This window comes from Sorghum bicolor, chromosome 2 (genome assembly GCF_000003195.3).
Source record: "Sorghum bicolor cultivar BTx623 chromosome 2, Sorghum_bicolor_NCBIv3, whole genome shotgun sequence".
NCBI lineage: Eukaryota > Viridiplantae > Streptophyta > Magnoliopsida > Poales > Poaceae > Sorghum > Sorghum bicolor.
In genome coordinates, this window is record NC_012871.2 from 56,550,396 (window position 1) to 56,564,030 (window position 13,635).

Below are 13,635 nucleotides of genomic sequence, written 5' to 3' on the forward strand. Positions count from 1 at the left end.
CTTCGAGAATCGGAGGAAAAAGCGCGTTTCGTTCATTCCATGTTTGTTGTCCGGCAGCGCGCGCCAAGAGTCGACGGCGAGATGGCCGGGGGCCGGCCGCCACAGAAGTCTCAAGAATATAATTGTACATGTACAATTGAAGCAAGGCGTATGAGAGCAGACAATATTCAAGCAGGACAACGACTCCGACACTGGTCAATGGTCTTCTGTCCAAGGTTAGTGTATATATTAGTATTAGCTGAAATTTCAGCAGATGGACACACAGTCACACATGGTGACAGAATACTACGTAGATTATTATTGATACTAGCTAAACAGACGTGCAGTAGTGCTGCTTGATGGCCAAGTCTCAGGTGACGTGAAGCTGCCTTGTAGTTGGTTGTTTACTTGTTTATATGGACATATCCACCCACGCACGCACGTATCTCTACAGTCTACAGCACACCCAATCAGCACAGAAAATGTGCAAGCGGAAACGTCGGTTCAGGAGACGGAGCTCGTGACGATGTCCGTGACATTGTCCATGACGGCGACGACACACACAAGAGCAATATCCTCGAAAGCGACTCTACTGTCTGTGTAGCAATATATAATGGGATGAGATCGATGAGAGACGTGAGGGCTATAGCATGCACGCAAAATTTACAGTTTGCAAGGTCCTGGTCATCGCTCATCACTCTTCAGACACGTACCATTGGCCATTGCATATTTGCATACTCGGAAGGTTCATGGGACTTGGGAGCTAGTACTGACGTTGCTCAAATCAGGCTGCTAATGGCATCCATTCAAATTGGTTGCCTCCTCTTTTTTTTTTTCTTCTTATGACATGACAATATAATAGCAAGGCGAACAAGCTGCGGTTTGGCACCTTGCACTGAGTAGTCTTCTTCAGTAGCAAAGTGCAACTAACCTAGAAGGTAGCATACGAAAACGAAATGAAGCCACGTTGTTGCTCATGTGAAGATTGCACAAGTTGCTGATGCATTGGCAAAAAAAAAAAAAAAAAAAAAGGCGGAGCCGTCAGCTAGTTACTAACCTCCGTGGGGTCACTAGGACCGCTTCTTAATTGTTGGCCAAGTTTGGTGCTGCAGTGCTTGTACTAGTGCTGTATCTAGCTACTTAGCTAGTTTAGGTCTTGAGGATATAATAACACATGATCAAACCTACGTACTACGTCGCATTCCATGCTGATCGCGTTGCTTTGCTCATGGCTCATCCATCCTTGTCCTTGGTGACTGGATCAGCGACGCGCGGACAGCCTTCCTCTAGTCTCGTGTTGATCCATCCATCCGTCCGCCAAGCAGAAACGATACATATACATATCCCCCACCCACCCGTGCGTCCACCCACCACCATTGTCCAAAGAACCAGACTACCAGAGCACGTTCATATCCCAATCCCATCCATCGTCTAGCTCGGACCAAGCTTTGGCTTTGGGACCAAAGTTTTGGTGGCCAACCGGCCAACCAGCCGCTGACGATGGCGGCGATGTGGTGGTGGGCGCCGCTGCCGGCGTGGCTGAGCTCCAGCGCGCTATGGTTCCTCGTCGTCAACGCGGTTGTCGCCGCCGTCGCCGTCCTCTCCAGGGCACGGCCGCCGCTGCCGTCCCCACGACGACGCGGGTCAGGGGTCACGGTCACGCGGAGGGCGTCCTCCGCGGTGATGCAGCGCCTCCGCTCCTTGTCCATCTTCTCCTTCCCCTCCGCCTGCTTCAACACCACCACGCCGCTCCCGCACCCTGACCCTGACGCCGCCCAAGAAACAGAGGAGCCGGCGGCGGCGACGACGACGCCCAAGACAACCAAGCCGTCCCCGTCCCCACGCGCGCTCCCACTCCCGCCGTCGCCGCTGTCGTCGTCAGGGCGCGTACCGCCGGCAGACGACGACGAGACCACCGGGATGAGCATGGACGAGGCCTACGCGCTGGCGCTGCAGGCGCGCCGGCGGCCGGAGCGGGAGAGGGAGGAGGAGGCCAGGAGGTCCGAGGTGGACGCCAAGGCCGATGAGTTCATCCGCGGCTTCAAGGAGGACCTGCGCCAGCAGCGCCTCAACTCCATCTTCAACTACACCCAGATGCTCAAGCAGCGGGCACTCGGCGGCGCCGCCGCCGCCCGCAGGCAGCCAGATCAGCTTTGAGTCACGTGATCGATTTGTTCATTTATTTAAGATATATTGGTCTGCGTTTTCAGGGAGACCAAATCAGTTTTGAGTTGCTGTTCTAGTGTTCTGTACATAGACATAGGGCTGCTTTCAACAGATTGTTTGTATAGTTTGAACATATTGTTTGCATGGTTTTATTTCTTCTTCTTTCGCATTTGCACACATGCTAATATTTTATTGTAATCACATTTTCCATTTGTTCTTTGAAAGAGGTGAGTAATAATACATGTGCCAATCCAATATTTTGGTTTATTTTTTATTTATTATGTGCAATGAGTTTCGACAATACTAAAATATGATCGTCACAACACGAGATTCATGGTGACTTCGTACAAATAATACCCACCTATGCAAAACACTATCAAATATACCAAGTTGAAAGGTCCAAATGGCTAGAGGGGGGGTGTGAATAGCCTATTTAAATTTTCTACAAACTTCAACTAGACAAGTTGATTAGTAAAACAAAAGGCGAAGCTATTCTAGCACTAGCACAACTAAGCTATGCAAGCCACCTATACAAGTCTAACAAGAAGGCTAAACACTAAAACACAACAACTAGAGAAGGCTAGTTAAACTCGTAAACAAGAAGACTAAACTAAACAAGCTAAACAACTAGCAAGGAATACAAGAAAGTAAGGAGTGGAGAGTGATTGTTATACCAACGTTGTAGAGTAGAGATATATCCAATCAATCACGTGTACAATCACAAGAGAAACCTCGGCAAGAGATGACACAAGATTTTTTACCGAGGTTCACTTGCTTCCCGGCAAGCTACTCCTCGTTGTGGCGATACACCCACTTGATGGATCACGAGCTAATTGGCAATCCAAAGCCAAATCCTCAGCGGGTGCCGCACATCCACTCACAAGATGGGGATCCTCCAAGCCACGAGCAATCCACTAGAGTAGCCAATTGCGATCTCCCGCGGGGAAGGCTCAAAAACCCCTCACAAGTCACTTGGTGAGGCTCGAAACAATCTCCAATCACGAGCTCAACACCACCGCTGCTCCAAGCCGTCTAGGGCGTCGGGAAACACCCAAGAGTAACAAGAAATCCGCAGCAAACTCAAGAATCAAGTGCCACTAAATGCAACTCTCAAAGCAATGCACTTGAATCTCACTCAATCTCACTAGGATGAGCAATCAAGCAAGGAGATGAGTGGAGGGAGTGTTCTCTAGCTCAATGTATGTCTCAAGTACTCAAATGTGCAAGAGAGAACCTCCCAAAGCCGGCCACCCTCAATTTATAAGCCCCTCAAAGAAACTAGCCGTTGGCTGTTTTCACTGGGCTAAAAACGGGGGCACCGGACGCTACTAAGTGAGCACCGGACGCTCGACTCCCTGCGTCCGGTGCACTGGAGTTGGCCACGTGTCCTCTTTGAAACTCGCGTGTCAGATCCTAACGGCTACCTGCAACACACCGGACGCTCTGCAAGTCCACACCGGACGGTCCGGTGCTCACCGGACTCGTGCGTAGAGAGGGTGTCAAATTCGCGACCTCACCGGACGTTGGGCACCGGACGGTCCGGTGCTCACCGGACTCGTGCGCAGAGAGGGTTACAAAAACCCCTCACACCGGACGCTAACCACCGGACGCTACCAGAGTGTGTCCGGTGCTCAACCCTAGCAGGGTCAAGCGCACCGGACTCTGAGGCCAGCGTCCGGTGCCTTCGCACTCAGCGTCCGGTGAGTGTTTTTCACTGAGAAAACACTCCCGCGACTTCTCCAAATTTCCCACCGGCGCAATAGAAAAAATATACACTTATTTTTCTCAAAAGCGCCGAATCCCGCCTCGCAAGCTCGGCGGGAGGGAGAGAGCAACCCACACCCCTCTCAACCCTAGGAAAACCACCTCCTTTGCAAATCCAACAAGTGTCCACCACTAAAGTGCATGTGTGTTAGCTTTTCAAACATTTTCACCAAAGGAGTTAAGTTAGCACTTTACTAGATCCTAATGCATATGCTCAAGATATGGACCTAGTAGCACTTGATTCGAGAGATGACCGTGATTTCCCCTCTTGATAATCGGCTATCTATCCTAAACCCGGTCAATCACTTCTCTACTCATCTTAGACCGGCAAAAGTAAAACCCTATGTTTATACCTTTGCCTTGATAACTTTGCTCCTCGTCTATCACCATGATCTTCACTTCATGCTTCATCCCTTTGTGATGATGTGGCCACCTTTCCAAGCCACCATGCACCTTCATCACATGTGTTGCTATGCCTAACTCAAATCACTTAAACAAAAGGCATTAGCAACTTGGTGTCATTAATTACCAAAACCAAACTTGGCCTTTCACAAGTGCTCTGCAATGGAAAATGCTTACTTCATTATTGCCGTGCCGAAAAGAAAAAAAAATCATGAGTTTCTTTTCTTCTTTATTAAAGAAAGAATTGTTCTTTTCTTTCTATGGAAGGCTGTGACCTTTTTTCATCACCCATATTGATGTTCGGAACATCCAACATTGGATGATGAGGAATTGGCCACGCATGACGGCTAGTTTGGAAGCATACGCCGCAAAAAGGTTAAGCCATCCTACTGGATGCTCAGCTTTGTGCATAAATTGTTATAGGATTTATAAAAAAAATTGATGTCTCCTTTTTATGAAAATATGATTTCACGCGTATTTCATTAAAAAGAAGGCATGCCAAAAGAACAGCTTACACAACGCATCAACGGGAGAACACATAGTGCAGGTTGGAGCAACTCTAAGAGCTTGGCTAAAATTAATAACTAAATTCTATTGTTCAATCATTTGTAAAATAGAAATCTTCTTAGAAAAGAAGAGATCCATAACAATCTTGCTATTTTACAATATCAGATAGCTAGTGTTAGTGGTTGGCTATATATGGCCACCAAAAATCAAAGTATAGCCAACTTCTATTTTACAAAAACTAGATAGCACATCTATTGGAACCTATCTTTTGTTATGCAAATTTAAAATAACCTATACAACAAGAATAACCAAGCCGTTGAAGTTGCTCTTACAGAACCAAAGAGTAAATGATTAAGAACCCAAATGACAATATAATAGAAAGAAGACGGTGAGGAAGGGCCCTCCACCGTAAACCTAACATACTAAACCAGCAAAGGGAAACTACATCAACGTAAGGCTACCAGCAAAGGAGATGAAAACGTGGTACGGTGAAAAAGCATCCACCGGGAAGAGACAAGACTATAGCGGCAAGCATCCGCTAGTGAAAACATGACAAAGTATCCACAAAAGTGTAGGCCCATCACGTCTTTAAACCATCACACACGAACATGTCTATGCTAATAGAATACAACACTCACGATGATTTTGTTGGGTTCTTATGAAACAAAGTTGTAATTGATCTACTACTCCCCCCAATTCAAAACATGTCATTAAGATCATTCACAAATTTATTCAAAGTCAGACATTGACAAACAAATTTGTGATTAATATGGCATTTCAAATAGAGACAATTAAATATTTTTGAAGAAATGTTTATGATGTACTCCCTCTGTCCCTGAAAGCTGCAATTTCTAGAGTTGTCCTAAGTCAAACTTTTAAAACTTTGACAAAATTTATAGAAAGAAACGCTAAGATTTATAGTAATACTGTTAGATTTATCATAGAATATATTTTCATAAGATACTCATTTTATGTCATAGATGTTGATACTCTTTTCTATAAAATTGGTCAAAGTTAAAAAAGTTTGACTGACACGGATTTTAGGAGTTGAAATTTTCAGGGACGGAGGGAGTAACATAAGTCCTATATTATTAATCTTACACACTTGATCCGAGGAGATATGTCGGGCTTGTAGATCCATGTTGAAGCTTGGATCAGAAAAAGGGAGGGTACTAAGTGATGTGCTAGGCAAGCTTATGTGCTAGCTAAGTACATGTTCAATCTTGTTTGGTGCACTGTGCTAGTAGGTGTTGCTCGGAACTTCATGGGCTGGATCAGTGCTACAACACTCTTAGCTCCACCCTTGTTAGCGAAGAATAAAGTTCATTCTTTTTTTCTAGAATTAAACAGTATAACGGGATATCATAACACATACATACTCATCTTTATGAACACACATATACAAATCCTACTCCTATGAGCATCTCTAAAGGACTGAGCTGGGACATCACGAGATTCGTGAAGTCACCACAAACACCTCGTTGTCGACGAGGACGTCGCTTACCACTAAAAGCTTAGCGCCATTAAATCCTAGAATTCTAACTCCTTAGATATCAATGTTGTCTGATTTATCATCTCATACTACAAAATTAGATATTTAAAACACCGGCCCCCAAACTCTTAAAACCATCTAAAATGTCTCTCTGTCGTGGTTTGAAGTAGTTTTAAAGAAGGTTTTGCCTTTTTTTAGTTAAAAACAATTAAGTAAATACTACTTGGTAAGTTTTTTAAACCATACAAGAATCTACTAAGTTTCTAAAATTCTAAATAAATCATAGAAATAGATTGAGGTATGACCAAATAAAAAAAAACTTAGAGCTCATGAAAATATCTCTACATACTTACAAAAATATTTAGCTATAGAGAAATGTAAAAATACCATAAAATCTAGAAAAATCCCAAAACATTCTTGTTGATGTCTAAGAACATTTTGAAAGCAACAAAAATATAAGACACAACCAACATGAATGCATCCAACATTCATGTATGTAGCATCAATACTAGTTACATCTCATATTATTGTTGCGCAAAGTTTTTAAATCATGTTTATCTACTAGAATGTTGGGGAATTTTCTATTTTTTAGATACTTTCCCATTTTCCTAGAGCTAAATCTAGTTTTAAGCTTCTAGAGAGATTTTCACGACCTTTAAATATTATATTTGAATTTTTAAACCAAATAACATCGAGGTTTTTTTCCCAGAACTTTTATAAGCTTAGAGACATTTTTTGTGGTTATAAAACCTTATCAAATATTTATCATGGTTAGGGCACTCACAATGCAGACTCAAGAGTCTAAAGTTATTTATTACCTCGAACAATGTAGACTTAGGGTCTAAATAAGACTTGGAGTCTTATTTTTTCTATCTTTTCTTCAATAAATATGTTGCCACATCAGCAAAATACTATAAATAATATGTAATTAATGGTCTTGGACTCTGTGATAGAGTCTTGCATTATGAGTGACCTTATAAAACCTTATCAAATATTTATCATACTTAAAGTGAAAAAGACAAAATCGTCTTCCAAATCACTTCAAACCAAAGCAGAAGGTAATTTTCGATTTTATTTTTGAAATGGGAAGCATAGTTCAATTAGCATGTTCCTGGAGGGTCGCCAGACACCAACGGAAGCTACAAACTCTGATGCATGGTCTTGCCACACTAGAGAACCATAGTATAATTCAGACCTATAGCGGTCAGACTTTCTGCTACAGCACTACACTCGGAGAAATGGTACACTCATAGAACTCCAAATACATGAGAAATTTCAATATTTAGGACTCAATTTGCATGCCTCTCAACATTTAGGACTCAATCGTCTGCCCTTCAAAAAATGGGACTGAGCATGCGAATTGCTTCAAGATTTAGAATTTTGGCCTTTTTCCCATTTTTTTCATTTTCATGAAATGTTTGCACGTCTCTTTGCTCCCCTAAATTGACCAAAGTACCCCTGCCTCATTTAGATCAGTTGTGTGCGCCGAATAATGGGCTCCTGATCGCTACATCATTAAAAAAAACTGAATCCTTGGCACCATGAACCCCAGCCGCATAGAGACAGGTGATTTAGTTTCCTAGGAACTAAACTGAAAAAATATACATTTTAACACAAAGCCAAAAGAAGCATCCTAGTGCATACAAGTTTTTCTGGGCAACACAAAAGAACCATTGTTTTCTCGAAACTTACAACCATAGAACCATACAGTCAACAGAGCCAAAAGAACCTTTAGGTGAATAAAGTTTTTCTAGGAACTAAGAACACAAAAGAGAACATATAATTATTCTTCAATTGTTTAGGTAGCACCGTTTCTTCCCTTCCTTGGAGTGAGCTTTTTGCCTTTTTCTTTAGTCCTAACCGACACCTTGCTGGAGACTTGGTGGGAGTGGTAACAATATTTAGTGCCTCTTCTCTGGTTTGGCTGAATACATGAAAACATTAGAGAGGGTGCTTCAGTACATGAATAGAGTTGAGTATATGCATCTTCCTTTCATTCTTTCTTGTGCCCCCAAAATCTACGAACCATGAAATAGAGTGCGAACTGAAAGAGGGATCAAGAATTGTGCCTTACCCTGGAGGGATCTCAGAGGGGATCATATGGCCTCATCCACTGGAGAGCGGCGCCGAGCCTTCTCTTAGGGTCCAGCCGAAACCCTAGCCTGCTACAGCTTGAGTGTAGGGAAGGCCGCCGGATGGGGAGGACGGCGGATTGGAGGACAGAGGAGAGGGGGAGGGCAGCGGAGAGGGCGGTGGAGGGTTGGGGGCCGCTGGCCGGCGGTGGAGCACCGGCGAACGTTCGGCGGACAGGAGCGTCGCGCTCGCGCGACTAAGAGTCGCGGCCGCGACGGAGTGTCGTACGAACGAACAGGGAGAGAGATCGTTATGTTTTAGATGTAAGGGGCACTTTGGTCATTTTAGGTTCCAGGGAGAGGTGAAAATATTTCAGAAAAAATAGAAATAACTTAAAATGCCTGAAATCCTAAATCTTGAAGCAATTCGCATGTTCAGTCCTATTTTTTGAAAGGCATACGAATTGAGTCCTAAATGTTGAGAGGCATGCGAATTGAGTCCTAAATATTGAAATTTCTCCAGATACATAAAGCTTTAAATCTCACTCCAACAGATTTGCATGCACAGATCTTCCAAAAAGCAATTATCTTTAAGGCCCTAATTTTAGAGTTCAAGAAGATAAAATCAGCTACGACGGTAGTGCAGAGCCAGAATGGGTTTACCGCTTGTGAATTGTGATGGCAGTACTGAATGAAAGCCCAGTGTAAACGGCCCACATCAACTTCATCACAAGGCCCAAGCCAAAACCGCTGGCTCCATTTCGAACTTACGTCGAACACCTTGTAGGTTTGGAAGCAGCAAGCCTGTCCTCTCGAGTCGAACACCTGAAACCCACCGCCCGCCGATCACCAAGCGGCGGCGGCGGCGGCGGCACAGCAAGATGCTATCCCGCGCGCGGCGCCTCCATCCCGCCGTCCGCCGATTCCTCCTCCCAAACACGCCTGCACCCTCCCGTCCTGCTCCGCTCCCACCTCAACACAGCGCTTCCGCCCAAACCTCTAAAACCTTCTCGATCCTCTTCCGCCGCCACCTCTGCTCCTCACCACCCGCGCCGCCGCCGTCGACATCACCGCCTCCAGCGGTGGTATCTTCTGACCTCCCGGCCGTTCGCGTCAATGAAGTCTGCCCGGGATGCGGAATCTCCATGCAATCCTCCGACCCCGCGCTCCCGGGCTTCTTCTTGCTCCCCTCCGCAAAATCCCCCGACTACCGCGCGCGCCTCGCGCCCGTCACCACCGACGACACTCGAATCTCCGCCTCCCTCAAGTCCGGTCACCTTAGGGAGGACTTAGAGCCGTCGGGAAGCGACAAGCCGGCCGCGGCGGCGGCTGAGATGGCTGATTCCAAGGGAGAGGGAAAGGTGTTGGTATGCGCGCGATGCCACTCCCTGCGCCACTACGGCCGCGTCAAGCATCCGGACGCCGAGCGCCTCCTCCCGGACTTCGACTTCGTCGCCGCCGTCGGCCCGCGCCTCGCGTCGCCTTCCGGGGCCAGGTCGCTCGTGCTGCTCCTGGCGGACGCCTCTGACTTCGACGGCTCGTTCCCGCGCGCCGTCGCGCGGTTGGTGGCCGCAGCCGGCGAGGCCCACAGCGCGGACTGGAAGCACGGGGCCCCGGCCAACCTCCCACGCGCGCTGCTCGTGGTCACCAAGCTCGACCTGCTCCCCACGCCGTCGCTGTCCCCCGACGATGTGCACGCGTGGGCGCACTCCCGCGCTCGTGCCGGTGCAGGTTCAGACCTTCGGCTCGCTGGGGTGCACTTGGTTAGCGCCGCGCGCGGATGGGGCGTCCGCGACCTGCTCGAACATGTGCGCGAGCTCGCCGGGACGCGCGGCAATGTCTGGGCCGTGGGTGCGCGAAACGTTGGTAAGTCGACGCTGCTCAATGCGATCGCCAGATGCTCTGGCATAGCCGGGCGACCCACCTTGACGGAGGCGCCAGTTCCGGGAACGACCCTTGATGTGATTAAGCTAGATGGCGTTCTTGGTGCTCAAGCAAAGCTGTTTGACACTCCTGGACTTCTCCATGGGCATCAGTTGACATCTAGACTGACGAGCGAGGAGATGAAGTTGGTTCAAGTGAGAAAGGAGATGAGTCCCAGAACTTACAGAATAAAGGTCACATTTATTTTCCTATGTGTCAATATGTCGAATGGTCTTGCTGCTTCCCATGTTCTCAAGTTCATCAAAAGTATGTTGTGAAAACTACAGCATTTTGTTAGTTCGCTGCAACTGGTTTTAATTTGTAAAATGTCTACTCAAATATAGTACTGCAGTTGTTGCGAAACTGAACTTAGCAATTCATTAGTTTTGAATCGGACCTAGGTAATGGACAAACAATTAAGTTTATGAAGTTTCAGTTAGTATGTTGTGATGTGCTTTGCTGACATTGTTGATTTGATCTTAAATTGTTTGGAGCATCATTAGATAAAATATTTGTGACACAGGATTATTCACTAAACAGCAGTTGTCAAATGATCATTTATTTGAAGTGTACTTTGTTCTTGCATCGTTTGCAGACAGGACAGTCCATACATATCGGTGGACTGGTGCGCCTGGACGTTGAAGAGTTAACTGTAGGATCGATCTATGTTACAGTTTGGGCAGCACCACTTGTCCCACTTCACATGGGAAAGACAGAAAACGCAGCAGCATTGATGAAAGAACACTTTGGCTTACAACTACAGGTAGCACAGCATTACATGCCTTTCCCTAGATATTGTTCTAGTACTTTGCATAAACTACATTTCCACTGTTGTTCTGGTAATTTTGCAGCCTCCCATAGGCCAGGAGCAGGTAAAGGAGCTTGGTAAATGGGTGAGGAAACAATTCAAAGTTTCCGGGAACAGTTGGGATATGAACTCTAAGGATATAGCCATTGCTGGTATTGGCTGGTTTGGAATTGGGCTGAAAGGAGAGGCGGTGTTAGGATTATGGACATATGATGGTGTTGATGTCATCTCCAGGAGCTCCTTAGTCCATGAGAGGGCTTCAATTTTTGAGGAAGCTGGTTTCACAGTTTCACAGATTGTTTCTAAGGCAGATAGCATGACCAATAAGCTGAAGAGCACCAAGAAGCCGAACAAGAAGAAAGAGAGAACGAAAAGTGCTTCTCCCCTCACAAAGCCGGAAGCTTCAGAACCTGCTTCCAACATAGATGCTTGAGTGTTTTCATTCAGTCCTGTGACTGGAGCATCACTTTGGTGGTCATGTTCGAGCCCACAATGTTCTGCATTGACCCTAGAAACTGTTAATTGAATTCAGAAACAGAAGCTGAATGTACAATGTATTTTCTCCAGAAGAAGGAACCTGCACTCATCGAAGGATTTTCTATTTTTCATAGAGCTCCAGAGTTTGAACCTTTGCTAATTTGCTGAGCTGGAGAGTCAGTTAGGAAATACTCTGAGATGTCAGTCAGTCAGTTATGGAAGACCTATCTGGAGAGTTAGTTAATTAGGAAATACTCTGTAAGATGTTTTGATGTTAACTTATAAAATCTAACATGAGTACTTGTGTTCCAGCATTAAAAGGGAGGTGTAGAGATATTCTAGTTTACATTTGATCTTATCATTCAGTTATAATTGTCTCTTGTAAAGTTGTAGCTCTGAACTTTGATACAGGTTCCACAGATGTTTGTTCTGTTTCCTTCAATTGCCTGCATTATAGATTCCGTGGGCAACTGGGCATCTTTCTCAGACCACAGCTTGTCTAGTGATGAAAATTTTTCCCAATTTCTTGGACTCTACGGTGCATCATTGCAAAATGTCTGTCTATCCCGTTTGCATTTTGTATTTAATCCAACCATTGTTTCTAAACCGTTTTTCATTCCCTTGATTTTGCATGTACGATTTTGCACTGTTTCAATAAAATAATGAGTTATGTTTAGTGAAGACTGAAGAGGCTTGAAGCTTCTGACAGCAAAAAACATATACTCTGCCTGTACCGTAAGGCAACTTTGCCTGGCTAGGCAGCAATCTAGGCTCTTGATTTCCTGGTGACCTGGATTTTTATTGCCTGGCAATATATTTCTTTGTGGTTGATGGATGTATAGCAGCAGAATGGACAGATGTTTGAAAGACTGAAACTCTGAAGACATTGAAGATCCATGTGTACTGCGTCCTGAGCTCTCATCACGCTGCAATATGAGGTAGAGGTACTCCTGTGTGTTGCCATATGATCTGTGTACTCTGCAGTATTGGCACATGTATCTGTTTTTGATTTCCATGTGCAACAGCAATATATTATAATTCATCTGGCAGAACATATAGTTCAAGCAATGTAAACCAAGCCTTGTCCTATTTTTTTATATGGTAATACTAGTCCCTTAACCTGATTCGTCTCTCAAGTTGTCAAACACTTATTTAATACATTATACATTGCATACAAAAGAGAAAAAAAGGATGATCTGTATGAAAGATTTGGTGGGGGGATGAGGACTCTTTCCAACCAAAATCTTGAGATGCCACCTTTGAGCTAAAGTACAGGCTTTTGGATTAATCTAAGGAACGCGCCAAATCACTTTATATGAAGGCCGGTTGTTGACGGCTATGCTTTGTGGAATTTTTATCTTTTGATTCTGAGGGGGATTTCGACACACTGTGTTGTTCCATCACTGATATCAAGAGTTCAATTCAATCCATCAGAAATTCAGATTTTTGGAAAACCGTGGACTATGCACATCCTAACAGGACAGAGTTGACAGTAATTTATCTCGAGGACGAGGTTTGTGGCCAGTTTGAAAATTTTCTTGGCTATTGTTTCGAGCAGATTGATTGTTGAAGCAGAGCTTTTTTTTTTTAAAAAAAAAATCTCGTCTCACTTGGATCATCAAACCTGATGGTGAATTGCAGGGTTCAGAAGTCAGGGGAGTGTGTGTTAACTGATAACTGATAACGTTTGGGAAAGGAGAAACAAGCTAGACATGAGTTGGCAGCAGAACAATTCCCATTAGTTAATGGCGATCACCAACTTTTGAGACTGTGACTATAATCTTTACGTTAATTAGTGGTCTATTTGTGGACAAGTTTATGTGCAGTGGCTATATTCTGTATAAGTGATTGTTCATCTCACTCAAGTTAGAGTTTGTTTGTGACGAGCTTCGTGTTGCAGGCAGCCGACAGCCGAGAGGGGAGCCGAGCCAGACCTGCAGCTCTAACTTGCAAACCAGAACCATCCAGCTGGCCTGATGGGAAATGTCACCTTTTTTTTTTTTCCTTTTTTGAGATGAGAAAAGGTGTCACTCGAGTACCAATTG

General features: G+C 45.0%; 2 protein-coding genes across 2 annotated transcripts; both read left to right on the forward strand.

Annotated features, from left to right (window-relative positions):
* LOC8055590 lies at positions 1,330-2,412 on the forward strand. Its single transcript, XM_002460083.2, has one exon. It carries the CDS (start codon positions 1,480-1,482, stop codon positions 2,134-2,136), a length of 657 nt encoding a protein of 218 aa, XP_002460128.1. The 5' UTR covers positions 1,330-1,479; the 3' UTR covers positions 2,137-2,412.
* LOC8055591 (GTP-binding protein BRASSINAZOLE INSENSITIVE PALE GREEN 2, chloroplastic) lies at positions 8,932-12,112 on the forward strand. The gene is made up of 3 exons (XM_002460084.2): positions 8,932-10,499; positions 10,901-11,068; positions 11,157-12,112. Exons 1-3 carry the CDS (start codon positions 9,264-9,266, stop codon positions 11,544-11,546), a joined length of 1,794 nt encoding a protein of 597 aa, XP_002460129.1. The 5' UTR covers positions 8,932-9,263; the 3' UTR covers positions 11,547-12,112.